General features: G+C 41.0%; 2 protein-coding genes across 3 annotated transcripts; one reads left to right on the top strand and one right to left on the bottom strand.

The window, feature by feature from the left end:
- Window positions 1-750: 750 nt before the first annotated feature.
- Window positions 751-7916, bottom strand: LOC119739239 (tumor protein p53-inducible nuclear protein 2-like). Its single transcript, XM_038214095.1, has 3 exons — window positions 7727-7916; window positions 4186-4449; window positions 751-1877 (listed from the first exon to the last, which is right to left on the bottom strand). Exons 2-3 carry the CDS (start codon window positions 4331-4333, stop codon window positions 1324-1326), a joined length of 702 nt encoding a protein of 233 aa, XP_038070023.1. The 5' UTR covers window positions 4334-4449; window positions 7727-7916; the 3' UTR covers window positions 751-1323.
- Window positions 7917-8487: 571 nt separating this feature from the next.
- LOC119739240 (protein C19orf12 homolog) lies at window positions 8488-21510 on the top strand. Of its 2 annotated transcripts, none has more exons than XM_038214097.1 (3): window positions 8488-8690; window positions 11084-11341; window positions 16084-16704. In XM_038214097.1, exons 2-3 carry the CDS (start codon window positions 11182-11184, stop codon window positions 16347-16349), a joined length of 426 nt encoding a protein of 141 aa, XP_038070025.1. In that variant the 5' UTR covers window positions 8488-8690; window positions 11084-11181; the 3' UTR covers window positions 16350-16704. The 2 variants fall into 2 exon arrangements, with proteins under 2 accessions (XP_038070025.1, XP_038070024.1); XM_038214096.1 differs by lacking the exon at window positions 16084-16704 and adding an exon at window positions 20866-21510 and having other exon boundaries at window positions 8498-8690.
- The last annotated feature ends 1488 nt before the right edge of the window (window positions 21511-22998 follow it).

Raw genomic sequence — 22998 nt, 5'->3', positions numbered from 1 at the left:
GTACGGCAGATAGGTGATGGGATTGTGCTTTTGATGATACAAGCATGGCAATGGCACACAGTCAGATGTCATGAGAAAGATATTTGCCTACAGGACCATCACAGATTTGTCCTTTGAAAATATAAGGTAGAATATCAAGCAATGGCAGCCATTTTGAAAATTTTGAAAATTGCTTGTTATTCTACCTATATTTTTTCAAAGGACAAATCTGCGATGTATTTCTTGAGACATACTCAGACTGTGTGCCAAATGCCATGCTTGTATCATCAAAGGCACAATTCCCCCAAATGTCTCCCCTATCTGCCCCACTAGGTAGATTCCGAACTCAGACATGAATCACAAAGAATACGCTGTGAAATCAACACACTTGTCATATTATTACAAGCTGAAAATAAAGAAAACTGAAGAAAAAAAACCAAACAAACAATACAGTTGACTGTGACAGGCTGGCTTTAAGTTAAAGCCAGCAATTTGAACAGGAATCTTTTCGGCATTTGGTTTACTGAAAATGACTTTAAAATTATGGAGAATTTGAATTCAAAGCATGAAAAAACGGCAAACCTTGGCAACTTCAATGAAGATTTTGATTAAATAGCACTATTGTAATTTCCAAATCCAACTTTGGCATTCTTTTTTTTTGCTTATTGATTATGGCTATTTTTTTCAGAATTTGGTAAAAAAAAGAACACAAACTACAATCCCAAAAGTAAATTAAAAAAAAAATATTCAAAAGCACTCCACAAAGTTAAACCTTATTTCATGAACAACTTTCCATTCTATTAATACGTCTTTGTCTGAATTTTCATTATTAGAGCTTAACAAATGTGTTTCTCTAAATTTGACACAAAAACTATCCATTAATGCCCTTGGATTCTTTCATTTTTTGTTCTCTAAAACTACTAGCTACTTACATGACTAAAACTAGCAATATGACTAAAATATAAATCTGATAATAAATATGGCATATATTAAGTGAATTTATCGATTTTTTGGAATATAAACAGTTAAAAACATCACCACACTCCACCGGCAATTAGTATGTATCTACAAAAATCTAAGGGTTACCCTGGATGAACCATCGATCTTCTAATATTTCTAAATAAAATTTCTTTTGAAACAATTTCAAATTTTTTTTTTTGGTTTGGAAAAGATTGTGATGACACATGCTTAGAAAATCCTTACAACTTTGTTTTATTGTTTTTTTTAAAGAGAAATATGACATGAAATTGAGACTTCACCAGAAAGTGTAGATCAGAGATTTTAGGTTTGAAACTTGAATTTTTTTCCCCAGTGCGAAGAGGCGTAAGGATTTTGTGTTGATCACTAGCATTGCTTGTAGGTGACACGGGAGTGCCGTCCGGACACGTTCTGACGATAGTGGCGCTTTCCAGAGCGACTCTGCTGGTGGTAGGCCTTATTGTGCCGCTCGACCTTTGACCTGCTGAGTGACCCCCTCTTCTCTCGCTGCATGGTCTCCGCCTCTTGGATAGCTGCCAAGTTCGGCGGGTTCTCCAGACCCAGCCGGGCGGCCACGGCGGCGGCCCGGCGCGGGGGCTCAGCGTTGCGCACCCGCAGGTTCCGCGGCTTGGGCCGCTTGGCAACCTGACTCGCGTTCGCTTCGTGCTGATTGGTCCTTCTGGCTCGCATTACCGTGGTGTGGTTGCCACCGTTACGGGGTCCGTACACAGACATGCTCGGGTGCTCAATGAGAAGGTTCTCCATGGGACTCGTGGCAAGTTCCTGGGGGGATCTGCCCCCGGCGGTGAAGCACGGGGGAGGGGTAACCAGCCAGCTCTCCTCCAGCTGAGGGGGGATGGGGATCCCTAGGGGTGGGGTTCCGTGACTCGGGTGGGACTCCTTAGCTCGCTTGGGGCTATCTGATCGATACAACAAATAAACACAATTAATCATTTGCATTCACTGATAATTGTACCAACTTTCCCATTTTCAATGTGCAACTGAACAACTGATACAGGAACAAATATCACCGTTTATACCCTTTCGGTTTCAAATGCTTCACATGCAGTTGTGATCTACAGTATGTAGCTTCCACATACACTGTAATTTGAGTACAAACCTACACAAATCTAGAAATATTCTGGCTGCTGCATCTGAAAGTGTTTAGTAGACATGATCAATAGATCTATAATGTGTATCAAAAGTGAGGCTACAAATCATTTGTCATAATTTGTTCAACGTTATTTGTGGAATTGATTTCGAATTTTCAAAATGGAATGAAATTACAATTAACAATGAAAGTAGGAATTCCTGAAAAGCCTTCTTCGTGTTTTTTTTTTAATACACGTCAGAAACATGTGTACATGGGAAGGTAGACTGCGTTCCGGTAGAGAAAAACATTAACTTAATTCTCCTCAGCCCAAAATAAGTACAGAATGACTAATTTGCTAGTGGTTGGATAAAATTTCTGAATTTTAATTTAAAGCCAATTCTAGCTTTGTTTGTTTTGTTTTGTTTTTGAAAACGGCAGTGACATGGAATTTTCAGTCATCCGTGCATTTAGGCAGGGCAAGGTCTATCATGGAAGACCACAAAGCAGCACCATTATTATTTCACGCCAATTAACCAACACTAAGTGTATTAGTAAGGTCAGAACAATATGCCACCTTACAGTATTAACATCAGTGCTCGCTGGATCCCCCATTATCCCTGCATTAAGAGCTTCAATGGCGAGTAATCGCAGGCACAAAATTGCATTATGAAGTCCTGCGGCGTACGTACGCGCTGGCGAGCCAATAGACGAGCTCATCATGCCATGAGGTCAGCCGATGACCTTCCGTAATCAATAAAGATACAAGTGTAGTGCTTGGGGAATTTCAATTTTTTTAATTAAAATAGATTCCCGACTGTTGGTCTAGAATCTTCTAACGAAAGCTAGGAAGAGAGACACGAGCATTTTGAAAAGTGAGTGTAGCATGCTCCTATCTTGAATGCAAAATGGATGCCACGCCTATAATTTCTTATTATTTAAAGAAGCATGCCAACACATTTTGTGTAAATGAGAATTTTCAAGTAAGATGTTTGCATTTTGGTTGGGATGTGAAATGGGGATGGAGCCAAATTGGTTAAAAAAAAATCAGGTTTTTAAAAGCAAATTTGGCATTAAATAGAATTCATTTTTGAACATTAATTTGCAGTTTGGTTTGAATGTGAAATGGGGATGGAGCCAAACTAATAAAAAAAATCAGGTCTTTAAAAGCAAATTTGGCATTAAATAGAATTCGTATTTGAACAGAATTTTCAGTGTTCGGAAAATGATTGACACCTTGTTTGTAGCTAGTTTGTTTTTAGAGGCAAGAAAATTAACAAAAATCATTAGTTTATCACTCATCAATGCGAATATCTTGCCATCACGCACTCGCCGTTTCCACATTGGACACATGAAACAAAGCCTCTGTAGATCAAATTGGTCTCGTAGGGGAAAGATTCCCATATATCTGGCCATCACTCATTTTTCCCTTGAGTGACCTATCAGCCATCAGAAAGTGATAATATGTCCTAAAAAGTCAAATTAAGCAGGGAAAATATTGACGAATTTACTGAGAAAACACTTAGAAATTGTCAGACCAGTCTCATTCGGCGTGGGCACAGTGTGACAAGTGATGGCCAGATATGGGAATCTTTCCCTAGTAGGTTCTGACGAAATTTGTTTTATAAAATATACAATTTTATGAATACAAATCTCTGCCCCCCCCCCCAAAAAAAATAATTGTTGTCACTGGCAGGCAGTGATGTTATCAACCTTATTATTGTATTAATTCCATGCATGGGGACAGAAATATATGCGGAAAGCAGTGTTATAGCCGAGTCCAGCGCAAGGCCATCACAAGTCCAGTCAAAAGTAAATCACAAGTCCGGTCACAAACAATGGGGGATGAACAATTACAACAGAATGCTTTTGTCACAGTCATTTGGATAGCTTGTGACTTGCACTACGACTGGATGACTGGAGATGGACTCAGCTACAATTCTGGTAGAAAGAAAAAAGTGTTGAACCTTTTCACTACCACTTGACACATAGTTAAACCCCACATGTATGTAACCCGGGATATCCCCGGTGTGGATCTAAAGATGTACAATGTTACCCAGTTTATCCCGGGTACAGGAATAAAAGGGTTCAAGAAGGGGTGTCAATAACTCAAAAGAAGCCAAAATTCAGGAACCTACTGGTGACATCGACGAGCACCCAGTCATCCTCCGCGTAGGTGAGCTGCATGCTAGCGCTCGGTCTCGTGCCCGCCCCCTCGGCGGACGTAGGCTCCGCCTCTCCGGTGGCAGCACTGCCAAAGATGTACTCGGCAAGACCGCTAAGCATACTGATTGGTAGGTAGGTAGGTTCGCAAGAATGAAGAATGAACGGCTGCGAGGTGGATGGCTAGCTGAGCTGGAGGATAACTGTTGATGCTGGAGTTTGATTGCGACTATTGGAAACTGAAAAATGAAAAAGTTCAACTGTAAGGGTCTGTGTGCAACTTGGACGTTAACCCAAACCAGTTTTCAAGTATTTTGCTTATGGTCTAAGCTTATTTTAAGAAGCTGTTAGCTGTTAGCACATAGTTCTGCTAAGCGCATTTGAGAGATTTGCTTCACAACCGGTTACCAGCCAAAAACCTATGTCATGTTCATTGCTGTTAATTGGTACTCTTGACTATTTTTGCTAAGCACAAAAACCTTGCTAAGCGGTATTCCGTCACATTGGCTCCTGAGAAGTCCAATATAATCTAATGGACTATGTGCACAAACAGTTGATGACACTTTTTGACTACTTTTGATAGCCGAGTGGACAGGACCTGCATCACATGCGCATACTGGTTTCCTTGCGTATGGCGTGAAGTACGCTTGGCTAACTTTATTTTGGATATTATACAAAGCCATGGCGTCTTCACGCGAGCGTCAGCAATGATAAAAATGTACACATGACAGTGGTGCACCCAAGGTGGGGGGGGGGGGGGGGGGGGGGGGGCGGGCCTCGGGAGGCTTGAGCCCCTCCCCCAAAGAGGTTGTCAAATTTGTTTTGTTTAGTCCATGTTTTGACCTCAAGTGGTGATATGTATGTGGCCTATTTTCAAGTAGTATAATGGGGGTGTAAGTGGTGCCACCAACGTCAAAATAGTCCCCCCCCCCAAAAAAAAAATTCTGCGGCCCAAAATGTTGGCAACATTTTATGAAAAAAAGTTAAACTAAAAATTTGACAAGCAAATTGTGAGCCCCCCCCCCCCCCCCCCTTAAAGCCAAATCCTGGGCGAGCCACTGACTGAGACAGGATTCTAGTTTAAATTATGTAAGTAATGTTTTTAAGAGCTCATGATTTACATAGTGGGCACATTGTATTGATATATCCGTGGTTTACAATCATTCAAGGATATGTGCCAGCTGGACAGTTTGCATTCATCAACCTGCCCTACATAATAGACCCCTGCACACAGTATAGATGCATTGTTATATCAGGTCTTTTGTTGACTTAACCAGGTCTATTGGGGAACCTTGCATGTACAGACTTGATTCCTGTCCCATACCTGTCTGGAGCCTCTGGATTAAGGCCATTCCCCAGAACTGACTAGCAAAGGTCTAATCCAGCGTCTGCATTTTCTATTCAACAGTCTGGAGTATGTATAGGGAACATTGTTACATTTTGCAAATTGCTAGGTTTTTGCGGGTATTTTTTTTTTACATTTTGGCAAGTAGCCAAGACCTTTGGACTACATGACAAAACCTGTTGATCAAAAGTCAGACTGGAACATTCAATAAGCTGCTATGAACTACTTCAACTGCAACAATCTGCCATTATGAAAGTTGAAAGTGCTTTCATTTTGAAAATATTCACTTGTTATACAAGCACATTTTACCAAACACATAAATTTACCAAAACTGAAAAAACCCAGACCCTTTGTGACCTTCATTGTCCAACAGATAAAAAACGGTGGCTGTGAATGTGATGGTTGGCCCAGCAACCACCCTGACTGCATGAATCATCACACATGATGGAATTTTGAAGCTCTTTTTAAGCTGAATTATTCTCTGTTTGAGCCAAACTGTGAAAAAAAAGTACAGCAGCTCTCTGACTTTTTAGGGTCCAACAAACAACAGTAACTGTGATTGTTGGCACTGCAACTTCCCATGCAGAACGCCCTCTTCAAATTGCTGTGACCACGCCCACTGCTTAGTCACGTATGCAGAGTCTGCAGTCCGGGTGCCAACCTGGGCTGTAATCTGGGTATGATCCCATTTCCTGAACATCCTATAAAACTATTAATGGTATCATGTATGCATCAAACACTGATCCAGACATCGTGACAAATGGTCAAGGACAAAACTTAATGTCTCTTAACAGCAGAAAAAAAATAGTTGTGTTCATGAGAAGTTTGGGTATATTTTAGGCCTGAAAGTTTAAGTTATATGTGAGACAAAAAATGCACTGGTCTTGGATTTCTTGCATTTTGTATGAAAACAGCAGGGGAAAAAAACGTCTGAGGGGTATATTTGAATATCACTTTTTGCAACTTTGACAGGTTTTGTTCGGACCTAACCGCATAAATTCGTCTCCCAGCTGAGGCAAGACCAAATCCTCTTCATACTTGTTTACAAAGTTTCTGTTAATCTTGTCAGTCACATTTGTATGCAATTCAAAGCTACATGTACACAATACATGTATACATGTCCACTGATTGAGGCATGCGCACTGCACGTGATGGTCCACTTCACATCACATGTACATAGTCTATTTCATTGGTGGATTACTAAAGACTCCCGACCAATCACAATTGCACTTGTCATTCCTAAGACCCCTATTGTCATCTTGTCATCAATGGTAAAGTAGTGCATCTTTTGTGTGCTTGCAAATTGACCAATTAAGCACAGGAACTATACATCATGTATGTGCTGAGAAAACAAGTTAATTCAACTCAAAATGCAATGCTTGTGATTTTCTTCTCAGCTAATTTTTTTTTTCAAAAATAATAAATATTAGTTTTATTACAAGCAACATTTCTAAGTCAGGGCTAGGGTATGATGCTATACCCGAGAGTTCACTATTTTTAATCTTATCTTTAAGATCAAGAACAAGACTTGGCCAATGATAAAATAATCAAATTTAAATAATAAGAAAAAAACCACTGCAGCAGCCCCTCATTGGAAAAAGAAAACATAACATGTAAAGTTAGTTTAGCTCAGGCCGACAAAAAGCATTTTCGTGAAAAATACCAGGTCAGTCAATTCCAGTATAAATACAAACAAACTATGAAAGCAAGTTAGACCTGTTTTTTTTAGCAGTACTCAAAAACTGGCAGTATTAAATGCGCATTTTTTTTACAGGTCTACATCAACTACAATTTACGAATTATGCAGTTTGCAAGCAAAATATATTACATTTTTTTGCCTGCAGTAAACACAAATCAGTTTAGACCTAGCCTATGTCATATACAAATGATCTGTTTTGGTATTTACCTCATGTACAAAAATATAGCACCTTTTTAATGAAACGATATAAGAATCTTCAAATGCATATATCCTTTGCTTGTTGTGAAAGAATGTCATTCTAAATGACCCTGCCCAGCTCTCCAGCCGCGACCGTGTGAATACAGCGGGCTGCGGCCGTACGTACACCGACGTCCCCGCCCACAATTCCACTGTCGTAGTCTAGATCCGACAAAACTGGATATAATCTATCTGTTTTTCTCAACTAAAACAGCAATTAAATCGTCATTTTTACCTTTCTAATATAGCCCAGTGGTTCCTCGGTGATACTGCCAATCAACACGGGTGAAAATATGTACACTTGGACAACTAAAAATGTCGTTAAAAAATGGCGCAATATTGTGCAAGATCGGTTTTTGTGGCGGATCGGTTTGTTGACATCGGCGGAGTAGCGACCAGCTGATTTACGCGTACGTGACGTTCTCCAAGGCTTGTAAACAATTTGGTCGATACCAACATTTATAGCAGGGTCCTTTCATGCAAGTATCGAATTACAGAGCAAAGTACCGTGAAACAAATCTATTTTTTGAACTCTTTTTATTTTTATCTTAGCTTTAACTGTACTGTTTAAATTCTACTGTCATAATTAAAATCAAGATGTTTGTACTTCCGAGATAAATTTGATTTTATAATAATGTTACCCCTGTTATTTTCGATAGTGGTACAACCCAAACAATTGCACGTGATACGGATCGTGATCACTCTCCAATCGCACAGCTGCTGGCTGTCATAATTTGACAGGGTCGAATTTTTCACCTTAAAAATCAACTTTAATGGGGTTTTATAGCAAAGATGTGCTTTTAACGAACACAAATAAATCGTCTAGTCGGCCTGGAACAAAAATACACTCCGTATGATTCATCTTCCTGTGTAAAAAAATAGCCAAAACAGATTGAGTGGCTAGGCAAATAAGGCTATATTTAGCCTAATGAATATTAACATATTCATGAGCGAATTGCGGCTGCGCCTCATGAATATGCAATATTGCCCCGTTGTCATTTTTTTGCCCGGAAGTACTTGTCGCTAGAGGTCGCGCGCCATGCTTTTCTTAAATTTCCACGTCAACGATTTTAATTTTAGCGAGGTGTTGTGATGACCAGTGTGTTTCGAAGTTTTTGTGGCACTTGTGGGTTTTCTGGAGGCTGAAAATGTGCTTCTAGTTCTAGCTTACAACAGCTCGAATATCAGAACAAAAACAGGTAAATCTGTAATCTCGGTGAGCATGGTGAGAATGTAGAAGAAGCACGCCGTCATATTAAATGATATTATTAAATTTTATAATTTTAGTCTTGACAGTCATTGATCACTGTTGATTGACATGACGAATAGTGTCGTGACACTGTTTTTCTATTTCAACTTTTTGAAATCACCTGACTGCTGAATGTTGTTACTTATGTTAGTGAATAGTGTTTAGTTAAATAGTGGTGTTTGAGTTTGATGACTCTTGCATGTGAATTTAACTTTTACGCAGTGGCTATCGTTACGGCAGCCGTAACGCATTTCCCATTTTCTATCGTTACGGTAGTACTGCAACTTTGGAAGTAATTGCAGAATACCCCGCCACTCGGAAACACACCCCTAAATTCTCTGGCTACGAGGTTGGAATCACTGGAAAAGAAACAATTCAAGCCCATTGCCAGCTACGTGGATACTGAGTTGGGGTCCATTATTTGAGAACGAAGCAACACAAAAGGAATGGGAGTTGCTGAAAAAATTCTAAGTCCAAACCAACTACCCTGTTGGCGGCTACGCGGTTACGAAGTGGGAGTGCAATGGAGCATGACGCATAGAACATGAGTAGCACTGAGACTGTTTATTGAGGTCAACCAACCGTGACCTCGACCTCGTAGCCGGCTACGAGGTGGATAGATCGAGTGGCGGGGTATTCTGCAATTGTGCCGAAACTTGTATAAAAACATGAGAAGAAAATATAAAATTAGAAGGAAAAAAAGTGAATTTGAACGTTATGAAATTCGGACTTTATTTCCCTTTTATTAAAAAAAATCCTCCAAAGCCTCAGGTTAGAAAAGGAAAAAAATTTGAGTGCAACCTCGCGGTGCAAAATCCCACCCTCTATCGACTGAGCTGTCGCACTGCTCGCTAAAACATGGGGAAACAAATAATTATATACCTGCGTGCGTATCAAAAAAGTATCGTAGAGGGCGCTAAACAACGGCTGCCGTAACGATAGCCACTTCGTAACTTTTAACCATACAGTGCAGGGCAGGGGCCGTTGTCATTGAGACAACTCGACCGTTGCGACAACTCAAGATTAACATGACAAACCCTGTCATTCGTTGAGACAAGTCGACTTTGACGTAGAGACAATTTGAGGACTGAGCGAGGCGTTGTATGTTATTGGTAGCGTGTAGCCCCACTACTTGTGTGGCAAAATTTTTCAAAAATCAAAAATTTTCAAAAAGTTCTACATGTTTTTGTACATGGTGCAAGTGTGGCCTATATTTACGGAGGTAGTCCAGTAAATTGGCCACATTTCTGGGGCTACCCAGTGTGGAGCATGACCCTGACGGTGACACGGCATGCCAAAAAAATCAGTAACTTAGACCAAGCCCAGCCCGCATCACCCAGCTTGTACCCAGCTTGGTAACCCACCGCAAATCTCAGCCCCAACCGAGCCAAGCCCGATCATCTTCCAGGAGCCCCAGCCCGATCAGTCAGGCCTGAGCGAGCTGAGCCCAATAGTTGTACATGTATCCCATCATGTCAAGCAACCCCAAACCCACCCACCGGACATGGCAAAAAATCACCAGCCCGGTTGCAAAATAAAACTTTGACCGAGCCCCACCAACCCATCACGCCTGCACAATGTACCAGCCCCCAATGTCTGGCCCACTTTCTCTTTTTTTTTTTTTAACTGCGAGTCGACTTGTATCTACGGACGACTCGTCTCAACGGACGACTTGTATTTCCATTTGATGCACAAATGCTCGAGTTGTCCCACTGGTCGAGTTGTCCAACAGTAAAATTGTCCGAGCCCCCAGGGGCCTCTGGGCCTATAAATTACAACTGTAGTAATACTAGGTAGCAGGCATTCTTTGCAGTTAGATTGAATGGAAAGTTCTGACAAAAAGCAAATACGTAAAACTCGGGCTAGTGGTAGAAGTGAAAATGAAACTTCGTCCTTAACCCTAACTCCCTAGGCCTTTTTGCTAGGATGTAGCCCCAATCCTGCAAAATCCTCCAATTGGCCTCATGGAAAAGTAGCAATGTAGCATACAGCCTCAATCCTGCAAATTCCTCCGTTATTTCTTGAATATGGTCCGTGGAGAGGTGACCACTGCCTCAATCCTGCAAAATCCTCCGGCTATGACTGTCGATAGATTGAAGCAGAGGCAGTGACATCCTGGAGCAGTGCAGAGGATTTCAAGTATAATCAAGGACTAAATTTATGCCAGGCTGAGCATAAACAACACAAGGTCCGGCACAAGACACAGTGCGTCCTCTGAAATCACCAACGCACTTTTGCCTTGTAACCTCAATCCTGCAAATTCCTCCGATTTGCAAAAAGGATTTTGGAGGATTCAGGGTGGTTAGGGTTAAAGAGTTAAGTTGTGAATGTTTATAATTTCAGAATTGCCTTGTCACACTGATTACCCATACCCGGTGACTTCATCTGATCGACGGAAAACCATCTCGGAGTCTTGACTAAGCGACTGACCAGCAGACATCATGCCCGTCTCACCAGAAGAACTCGTCAGACTGCTGGCCTTGCTGGCTACCGAAGAAAATCTGAAAGTGACAGTCAAGGAGACACTGAAAGGTGGCGCTATGGCGGGGGCCGGGGCGGTAATTGGTGGTTTCTGCGGAGGTCCCGTCGGCATTGCTGTTGGTAAGGATATTTTTATGACTATATAAACACAGAAACGGCGGATGCATGAGTGTGTTCGCTTTGGTTCTTTTGCTTTAAGCCCGGTTCATACTTCACGCGAAAGCAAGTGCGAAGCGAAATTCATGACGTCAACAGTGGTGGACGCGCTTCGAACGTATTGTTGACGTCAAGAATTTCGCTTCGCTTTCATTTTTGCATGAAGTATGAACCGGGCTTCATAAGGCCAAGTAAAAACAAAAATACGTGTAGTTTATCATCTTTTGAAAATGAGTTCATCAGGCATTTTGGACAAATGAAGGCCCCCCCCCCACTTTTACCCCCAAGATCGTTGCATTTTCCAAGATAATGGATGGATTCTTCCATTTTCTTGACTCTTGCTGATACAAAAATGTGTCCCGAGGAGCTGTGACCCTTTCTACGTACATGTAAGAATAAATCCATACTTGGACGTCACTAATTTTCCCTGCAATGACCTAGACATGTGTCAGTCATCAGATTGCGATAACATGTCCTAAAAAATCAAATTTAGCAGGGAAACTATTGAAGCATTCACTGAGAAAACACTTGGAATTTTTCATACCGGTCTCATAGGGTTTGTGCACAGGGTGTGAATTGAGTCTTTTACTGATTAGTGGACCAAGTCCGCCAAAAACCATCAATCACATTGCTTCCAATGCATGCGTTGCTTTAGGCCTCCAGGCCCAAGTCCATCATACTCCATCAATAATTAGTCAAACCAGGCCTGCAGGACCAAGTCCCTCAAAATCCACCATAACCTGATAACGAGGTATGGATTTTGATGGAGTTGGGGAGTTTAGTGTTAACCCTAACTCCCTAGGCCTTTTTGCTAGGATGTAGCCTCAATCCTGCAAAATCTTCCAATTGGCCTCATGGAAAAATAGCATAGCCTCAATCCTGCAAATTCCTCCATTGTTTCTTGAATATGGTCAATGGAGGGGTGACCACTGCCTGAATCCTGCAAAATCCTCCGGCTATGACTGTCAATAGGCTGAGGTAGAGGCAATGACATCCTGGAGCAGTGCGGAGGATGTCAAGTATAATCAAGGACTAAATGCATTCACGGCTGAGTATAAACAACACAAGGTTCGGCCCAAGACCTTGACACAGTGCGTATTCCGAAATCAGCAACGCACTTTGGCCATGTAACCTCAATCCTGCAAATTCCTCCAATTTGCAAAAAGGATTTTGGAGGATTCAGGGCGGTTAGGGTTAATGATTTAGAGAAATGATGCAAAACTCCTGGTCTGTAATCTCCTTGACCATTACTAGATGATGGATGCATAAGATATAAAAATACATGTTCAGGTTTATTCACTGAGCCCTTAATTAAACGCCGGAATTACTGTAGTACATATTCAGGGTTTTTACCCCTGATCTCCTAAAGTACCTCAAAACATTGTCAGATTTGTAATGTCCGTGATGCTGAATTGTAATTGAAAGCATAGGGGCCTACGCAATGTATTCTTTGTGCTGTAGTTGCACGCTCGGATTTCATCAAAAATAAATAACAAAAGCAGAAATTGTACTAACTCAAAGCAGTTAAATCTCATTTGCATGTTCATCGTATATTGTAGCATTTCCTCGTTTCATTTCCTTTTTCCATCGGTTCATAAAATTGCTTGCCTATGTATACATCTGCATCTTTTCATGATACAATTGATGCTGATTGCAGTTTTGCTCAGTGGTGTCTGTAGTGAAGAAATCACGTGTCACATCATCACATGATATAATTTTCTGTGTAAGGCTCTAAAGGAAAGGAGTCTTTCATTTGCATGTTTTCTTTTATTATGTGTTCTCAACATTTTCGTTTTTTTAGCATAATGTAGAGAGTAAGACTATTATTGAAGTACATGTATGTGAATTTTCTAGCTTGCTGTTTTCTTTTTGCTGCCTTTTTGTTTATAAATGGGTCATTCTATAAATTCAACCCTAACCCTGCTGAATCCAACAGGATCCAACTATGTCACATACCCGATGGAGCCTGTTGGATTGAGCAGTTAACCCCTTGTGTACATTCCTCATGCAAAATGTTGGATTCAGCAGGCAACTGAACCGCAGTATAACGCATTGTTGGACTCCTTTGGATTCAGCAGACAACTGAAAATGAGGCACAGTGGATTGAACAGGAAAGTCTGGTTGGACTCTGTTGGATTTAGCAGGGTAGTCCTGAGGAAGTACTAGGGGGTTCGGGTTAAGGTCTAAAGTGCGACATTTTCCTGTCCCTGTTACCGTGGTACTTGGCAATTTGCCATTCAAGTTAACCGTAACAGAACTCAACCCATCAAACCCCAACGGCATGTTTTGTTGGAATCTGTCAGGATGGGTACAGTATCCCTAAACTGACAGTCTTTTACATTGGGTTGGCACACCTCCAGAAACAAAGTCAGAAAAATGTGGGTGCAGTTTCACATGTGGTGTTAGAATTCACCAGGATGGGTATGGTTCCTAGTGAATCATGCTAGGGAGTTAGGGTTAATAATTGATAAAGAATGACTTTAATGTTTAATATGTTGGGTAGGCAGTTTGCTATTCATAATCACTCTTGGAGGATGACTGCATTACGGCGAGCATCAGAATTATAAACTCATACATGTCAGCACCCGATTTCATCAAACTCTTCGTAACTTACGATGCATCGCAGCGCTGCGATGTGTCATAACCCTACGATGCGTCACAGCTGCGACGCGTCCTACGATCCATATCACAAAACACGTCGTAAGTGCGACGCGTCGTAGGTGTATTTATAGCACAACTCGGTGACTGTTTCATGTATTTAGTCAGCGTACAGTAAATAGTCGTCTGATATTCAACAAAGAGTCGTCGGATCTCAGCTTGAAATTTGTTTAAACGTAAAACAAAATGGCGGTCGTGCGATGCAATTTTGAAGGAAAACAAGCTCTCAGTGGACTGTAAATTTCAACTGCAATATTCCAGTCTAATTCATAATTATTCATTGAATTTTCTATTTACAACTTTACACACATTGCCTCGGTATTATAATCTCGTTTATGTAATGTTTATGGCATTAAACTGGCTAAGAAAGGGACTCTTCTTATTTTGCGATGACTACTAGACACGTCGAAACTTGCGACGTGTTTTAATTTAAACCGTTGTCAAGGAACTTACGACGCGTTCAACACATCGCAACTCATGTGAAATGGATGATACGACGCGTTGCGAGTTGCGACGCGTAACATGTCGTAACTCCAGTTGTGACGCATCGCAGTGCTTCGTGAAATCGGGTGCAGTTGTAATAAGGACAGGAAAAAAAAGTTTACTCCATATCTGTAGATTTTAGAATGACCCTTAACTCACTTATTGGCGGTATCTACATGTACCTCATTTATTGCTACTCTTTTTGTTAAATATCTATACATGTATGTTCATTGCTGCTACCATGCTGTTGTATTTTTGTTTCTGGTCAAGTTTGTTTTCATTGTTTTTAATGAAAAAAAATATTAGAAATAAGCAAGCTTTATTATACAAGAATGTCAACGTACATTATTTATTTTTCATTTGTAAAACTACGTAACATGTAAAATGTAAAAATGCCAAGCAGGTAATTTTTTGTTTTGAGACTTTTGTGGCTTCCAAGCTTTTTTAACACTTAGCGTGAATCGTAAAGGTGATCCAAAGGACATTCTTTTTTGTAAACATCTGTTGCAGTATTAGCAATCAGATAATTATATATTATTGGATGGCTTCAAGGGGAATACATAAGCAAGAATATATTGCACGAGCTATAAAACAATATTGCATGGGTCAAAGATGAGTGCAATATTGTCATAGTGAGTGCAATATACCCGGAAAAAAAGCCATCCAATATTATTATTATTATACAAATAATGAATGTTTGTGAGTGCAATGGTAAGAATAATTTCATGAGGTGACAGATGAAATGTTCGTTGAGTGGAATGGAGCATTTCATCTGTCACCGAATTAAATTATTCTTTCTATTGCAGTCAGTATTTCATAGTCATAAATTCACAACGCACTCGCCACAGTTGCACCTGCGCGACATCAAACGCAATAGGCGCAACGTGCGCGCGCTAATCACCATAAAAGGAGTCTTACTCGCGAGCTGGACACTCCATTATATAGCTAGAGGGGTGTTTCGAAAAACATGAAGAAAAATTTGTGAACAAAATCATTGGAAATTTTTAATTTTTGACGTGATTTTTGGACCGAAATGTTTTGATTTTTTTTTTGACCGAAAGGTTTTGATGAATGGGAATAAATATGTGCTTAGTCGGTATTAAACACTATGTTTAAGACTGGTTGGAGTCTTGATGCTAAGCATCCAGACTCCAACCAGTCCTAAACATAGTGTTTAACACCTGCCAAGCACAAATTCCCTTACATGTGTGTGCACTACAGTGTAGGTGCCCCTTCCCAAAACTCATTGCACAGATGCTAGCATTTGAGCATATCCATTTGAATATTGATCGTGGCAATCATCGTCATAAATATGTCAACCAGTATATAATATATATGATGTGTCTTTATGATTGTAGAGCGCTCAATGCAGTTCTTGCATTGAGATCATTACACAACCACCCCCCTTCCCTTATATACTCTTTGTGAGTCAGTGTCAATCCATCATTCATTCAGTCCCGTGAAGGTTTCGCTGGAAGTCCATTCACCCCGGGAGCACCGCATCACGAGTCGCGAAGGACATCCCGGTATGGCGTATGTAACACTAACTTTCCTCTCCCCTCTAGGTGGCGCTGTTGGGGGCATGATGGGCGCCTACGCGACCCATGGCAAGTTCCAATCCGTCCCCGACGTCTTGACAGCCATGGATCACGAGCGGAGGCGGCAGCTCTACGACCATTTCCGGAATGTTTTCGGGAACTTTGATGCCCAAGATGTCGTGATGTTGACTGCGCTAGTGATGGGTGACGCCCTTGTTAGGGTACAGGCTTTGAACGGACTAAAAGATTTCTTTTCAGCTACCATGAAGATGGACATTACTGATGGAAAATGAAACTGTATCATTTGTAAAGGGCTGAATGGTACGAGTTCTAGTGGAGTCTGCATAATCTATGCAATTGCAGTACCCTTGATGATCAAGAAAATAAGTCTAATCAACTATATACCGCGCAATTCTTGCCTTCAAGTAAAAAAATGAAAATTTAGGTGATAAAAGATATTTTTACAACAAATATCACCGAAACATTCCACTTTTTTAATTGCCAAATTGGTGCGCTCGTTGCTTATGCTTGCTTGCTAAAATTTGATAGTATTATAACCCTAACCTTCCCAACTCCATCAACATCCATCCCCCACCCCCATTTTGGGGATTTTGGTAGACAAGCCATAAGTACCAAGTCCATCAAATCCACCTGTAGTAGTGGTGGTCTTGTGGTGGATTTCAGCGGATTTGGTCCAAAAGCATTATGTGAAGCAGGGTCAGTGATGGATTTTGGCGGACTTGGTGCAGTACTTAGTAAAAGACACTAGGAAGTTTCCAATGGTGCTTGCATTTTTGTCAAAATCTGTTTTGTACATGTGTGTATGACTGTATGCATGCATCTCTCTATCATGTCAAAATTGTTCAAAAAGCCGTATCACTTTCCTGGGTACCATACATGTACGGTATGGCTACATACTTGCACCATAGAGGAACAGCTCTTTGCTTGCACGTGTAGGTCATGTGACATTAGTGTAGGGCATGTGACACACATGTAAGTCCAGGTCAACCGTCATGTGACACTAGTATAGTGCAGAGGTTGTGTCTGTGCAGTTTATGTGAAATTTCTATAGGACATGTGACTGTTTTGTAGATCATGTGACAGTTGTGTACGCAGGTCATCTGACATGAAATTTAATACTTTTTACTTGTATTTTCACTTTATTTGCCAATGTGTCTATAACGTCCATGTACACAGAACATTTATGTTAAAATGTTAAGTCTTTTGAATGTTACAACTGGTATTGGCGCTACAATTAATTATACAGGCTTTTTTGTGTGTAACATGGTTTTTTGTATGTTATTAACCAAGATCATCTCATGAACCCTCTAATATTTCCCATGAATTTAAACAGAAGCGTAGAATGTAAACTCACATTGTCTGTTTAGTTAACAATTAAATGCATGACTCGTGTTGCATGGCAACTTCTTGTACAAAGAGTACACGTACGGTAGGCCTATAGAATAGATGTATTTAATCGTAAATTGTAACAAGAAAATTTTGACATGGGTAAGTCACAAAATGTGTTGGTCGTACATGTAAAAAAAAGAAATCCATGAACCCTTACCCTGCTAAATGCAACAGAAAGCAACAAAGGTATCAAAGTTGTTGCATATATACTGTTGCTTTTAGCAGCCAACTCAAGTCCCCATGCTTTGCTGCATCTTGTTGCATTTAGCAGGGTAACTGCTCATAGTGGCAATGCAACCTAATCCACTGTTGCATTTTGTTGCATTTAGCAGGGTAACTGCTCATAGTGCCAAGGTTGAGTAGCCATTGCATTTGGTTGCATTTAGCAGGGTAACTGCTCATAGTGCCAAGGCAATACAACATAATCCACTGTTGCATTTTGTTGCATTTAGCAGGGTAACTGCTCATAGTGCCAAGGTTGAGTATCCATTGCATTTGGTTGCATTTAGCAGGGTAACTGCTTGGTGCCAAGGCTGGTATGCACTGGGCTCACTGCGCAATGCAACATAATCCACTGTTGCAATTTGTTGCGTTTAGCAGGGTTCTCATTTGAGTTGTGTTGGATATTGTAGCATTTAGCAGGGTACCTGGGGAATACCCGATGGGGGTTAGGGTAAAGCAGTAAAATAGAAGTTAAATAAACAAATTGGATAGCACTTGAAACATTTACTCCAGGATATAGCGAGGGAATCTTCCAGTCCACTTTGGATGTAAGTTCGTATTTCATGGCAACCTTGTTAGATTTCGGTCCGTTATATCCTCTGGAGTACTTCAGAGATTGCAAAAACATGCTGGTACGCTGTATGCACTTAATCACTAGTTACAGTGTATATGCAAAGTACATGTACATGTCGACAACTTGACATGCATATTGTTTGAAACCACTTGGCAGCCATTGTAATATTATTCACAAGTCTTTTCTATTTTATACATTGTATAGATTTACAATGCATGTATACAACTTATCTAATATTTGGCACTTGTCCATTCCAGGAACTAGACTTCGGCAAATTGACAGACACCATGCAACATTTAGAACGTCATGACCAGTTGTGTACATGTAGTATGAACCGTATCCGATTGATTTTGCCTAGCTTCCTGTACCGCTTTTTTTTATAAAAGCTGTGTCTAGCAAGTCCATGAATGTCAACTAGTAGGCCTACGTCAGTGGTGGATTCCATTATGTCATGTACAGTTTTGTATTAGACGCACAGTGATTGATGGATTTTGATGGACTTGGCCCAGTTCCTAGTAAAAGATGCTAGGGAGTTAGGGTTAAGTGTGTGACTTCCCAATATGATATTTTTTTTATGAAGTTTCTCCGAAAATGTAAATAAAGAAATAAAAAATTTCCCACCAAGATGTTCCCTTATAATTTCATGTATAAATTTGTGCACTAGCTCCCAGAATGTACCCTGGATATAATATATTTGTTTTCTAAAAATATTGTGTGAAATTGAAATTGTGAGGAGGTTCATGATGTCAACCTTAAAATTGCTGTTTGTTTAATTAATTTATAAGACAGTGTCTGTCATTTCGTGATTTCATGGCAATGAGCAGATAGAGGAAATTAAAGGAAATTTGTATGATTTGTAAAAAAGAAATTGGTCGTGAAGATTTTTTTAAACAAATGCAAAAAAAATCAGCAGTGTTTGCAGACTTGATCATGTCTATGTGTAGCTTAACATGTATCATGGTGAGTTTTGACCGAACTAAGGAGGCTCTTGACCTTCCTTTTATAATTTGTAATTATGAGGAATGTTTCTGGGGGGTTCATAGCAGATTGCGATGGGTGTAACCAGTTTAAATGGAGCAGAATTTTAGGTGGAAGAAGCTGGTACAATTGCATATAAGTCTACATATGTGTACATAAAAAGTATGATACATGTATTTGGTAAAATTGAAGAGTTTTGTCTTCAATTTGAAAGGGCTTAAAAATGAGTCAGAGATGTCTTCTTCTTTTTTTGAGAACAGAAATGTCACATTTTGGTTCATGAGATGATTTCAAAATGGTTGAATTTTGAGCCAAGGTGAACGTTTTCAGTGGCGGATCCAGGGGAGGGGAGGACGGGCACCCCCCTCCCCCACCCTTATCCCCACCTTCCAACCCCCCACCCTTAGCAGTGACCGAAATGTACTCAGATTAGGCAATATTTTACTTGAGAGTGCCCCCCTCGGCAATATTTTACTTGAGAGTGCCCTTCTGCCCCCCCCCCCTGTACACCCTCCGCCCACCCTCCGCCCCAGCATACCCTCCGCCCCCTGGCACATTAACCTCTCTGGATCTGCCCCTGGTTTTCAGTTATTACAGGAAGGAAAATCAATTTGTTCTAATTGTCCTAACTTCAACACGACCTTTCCTTTTCAAAACTTTGCATGTTCACCACTTTTCGTCATCATAATCATATCCTGTTTGCCCTGAAGACATTTTAAAATTGATCTGCTGGATATGGTACATCGATGTATTGACACTGACAAGATCGGGGTGAATTGCATAATTGCCTTGCAAAAATGAGTTGAGGACCATCAAAACCTGTACCATGACGACTCTTGTTTTTGTGTGTGTTGGTTTTTTTTGGCTAAAATCTAATTATTCATGTGCTTAGGAATTTTCTGTGTTGGAACAATTCAATGCAATTGGCTAATGGTCCTTTTCTCACTGTTCGTGAATTGTGACAATTATTGAACTTTGTAGTGGCATAAATTAGGACATTATTTACATGTGAAGTAAAAGTCGCAGTCTTAAATCTGTCAGTTTCATACGTCGGATTTTGGCAAATTGACAGTTGTCTTGTCAGTGCATCTCAAGGCATCCACAGGCCTGGTAACAAGTATACATTGAAGGAATGCCTTTGTTACAGTAAATTTGAATAGCTTTTAGCCTGATTGGGATGACCTGTGGTTAACTTGTCTTGGACTTGTGAAAGGGGGGGGGGGCACGAACCTGTGTTCACAGGAACAGAGTGCCCATCTCTCGAAACGATTGGGCCAGACTCGAGTCCATGAAATGCTGCTGCGGGGGGATCGCCACACCTCCTCCACAGCGAGTCTGTTACCTTCCCAGCATTGAATAATGCGGGTACCCATTTAACACCTGGGTTGAGAGGAGTAATTGAGGTAAAGCGCCTTACTCAAGGGCACAACACGCGTGGCCACGGCGGGGCTCGAACCCACAATCTCACGTTCATGACTCCTGTGCCCTACCGCTAGACCACACGTGACCGTGTGCACTTGTGAGGTCGTGCCATAGACTCCACAACAACATTGATTGAGGATAGTTGGGGTTGAATATATTTGTCGTGTTGAAGTGACGTTATCTTCTGTTGTTTATACTGCCAGGTGGCGCGCTAGGAAGCGTGATGGCCCGGTGGAAGTACAAAGGCACCTGTCGGCCGGTAACCGACCTCCTGACGGAGCTTAGCAAAGAGCAGCGGGACCAGCTCCACGAGCACTTCCAGCCGGTACTCCGCGAGTGCATCGTGGAAGACTTTGCCTCCATGAACCGGCTGGTAAACCAGGACGGGGAATTCCGGGCCCGGATGGTTCAGACCCTAAGAGGGTTTGTCACCGACACCATGAAACTGCAGTTTCATGAAGAGGTCCTCACGAGAGGAAAAGCAGAATGACGCACATGTTTTATTTTATTATTTTGGTTGTTTTTTGGCCATCTCTTTGTACTTCTTACTAATTTTTGTTTGTTTGATGTAATGCATGCAAAGGAAATTAAATACATTTTTTTTTTTTTGCATTTTTTTGGGCTTGAGAGTCTATAGTTTGCTAGTCTATGGAATAGACCTTTGCACAGCAAAGGTCTATAAATATACTGGCAGATTTTGCGATTAATTATGCAAAACAAGGCTGCATCTTGACCTTGAGATTCTGACCATTCAGTGGGCACCTTGGATCCGGCCTTCCGTAACCCGCTGTTGTATTACAAAAACATGTCAGCCAAATTGACCAATCAACAGCTTTGTCCACAATGGCCAAGTTCGGGCAAGGACCATGGTTGACTAATGGTTAACCATAGTCTGACTAGCGCTTGCCCGAACTCTGTCTAGTCGACGATGGTTGACTACGCTAGTCGACTATTTGGAACCAACCTACTGGGGCTGGTTGCATCGCTGGTAACCAATAGCCGCGCGCATTCATAACGCTAGCAGAGAGCCAGGATCCAGAAGTTTTGCGATGACATTTTGACCAGCATGTGACTAGAGACGTTCGCACGTTGCTATCAGTGCGCAGGCGTAAGGTACATCACAAACCAACCACTAGTTGACTAATGGTCCTTGCCCAAACTTAGCCAATTCTGCTCGAAATGACATCACGATTTCTTGAATGAAGTCGACTCCAATTGGCTGGCGCGCGAGTTGCATACATGTAACATTTGCATTGCTCAGATATGTCAAACTTTGGATACGGAGAGGGTTCCGTTGTACAACGTGAACGGGGGATATACTCGGACTAATATTTTGCTTGTTGGTACCAGAATTTCCAATTTGATATCTTCTTGTTTGAATTACATTCAGCAAAGCTAATTGTCTGGATATTACATATTGAGCATAATTAAATGCACAGTCAAGTACATGTACAGGTACGTATAGCGCATAATAAAATGCACAGTCAAGTACATGTACATGTATAATCAGCTGTGCACATTACCCATGTCAATCAATAGACTCTCTATTACTAGCAGCAAGCTGTGTTCTGCTCAAGTTAATTTGCACTTAATTACATTATCAAACGAGTGGTGTTATTTTCGCATTGCCAAATTTGGTTACAGCTGCTGGACAGAAAATATTGCCGGGTAAATTTTCTTTACCGAGCACAGATCAGCCGAGTACCAGCCATGAATTGTATGCGTCGCATGATATTTTGGCTGGTGACCTGTTGTTTGCTTGGCAAGTTTTTGTGCATGGAGGCTCTTTGGAATTAGCCCCAGTCACAGACATATAAACACATAGACCGCCAGGTCCTATTCGAAACTACACACGCATTTCTTGATTTCGCGGCGCCCGACTAAAATCCAAACTATGGGCAAATTCACCTCTTGGTATAGGGATTTTACACATACCCAAACTATTCCATTAAACAAATTCTATGCAGTTATTTTTCGATTGTAAAAAAAATCCCTAGTGTGCTTAATGTGTTAAAAAACAATAACGTGCACAATTTTTTTCAATCGGATTGTGAGTAGAACAGCTTTTTTTAACTCAAGAAATTATGTTCTGTGTGTATGTACGGTACTAAGTGCGTATCTGCATTGAACGCGCGTCAATCGGTAACGCGTGCTGTTAACAAGCGTTTTGCCCATACTTTTTCAAATCACAGTTTTACGCGCACGACTGGCGGTCTATGTGTTTATATGTCTGTGGCCCCAGTACATGATGGATGGCGCCCCCTCTTGGTCAGATGTAGTTAGTCTGTTGTCTAAGGTCCGTTTATCCATTGCGCAATAAAACATCATATCGTCGG

This window comes from Patiria miniata, unplaced genomic scaffold, assembly GCF_015706575.1.
Source record: "Patiria miniata isolate m_02_andy unplaced genomic scaffold, ASM1570657v1 HiC_scaffold_30, whole genome shotgun sequence".
Lineage (NCBI taxonomy): Eukaryota > Metazoa > Echinodermata > Asteroidea > Valvatida > Asterinidae > Patiria > Patiria miniata.
Note: the sequence above shows the minus strand (reverse complement) of the source record. Positions and strands in the feature narration are given on the sequence as shown.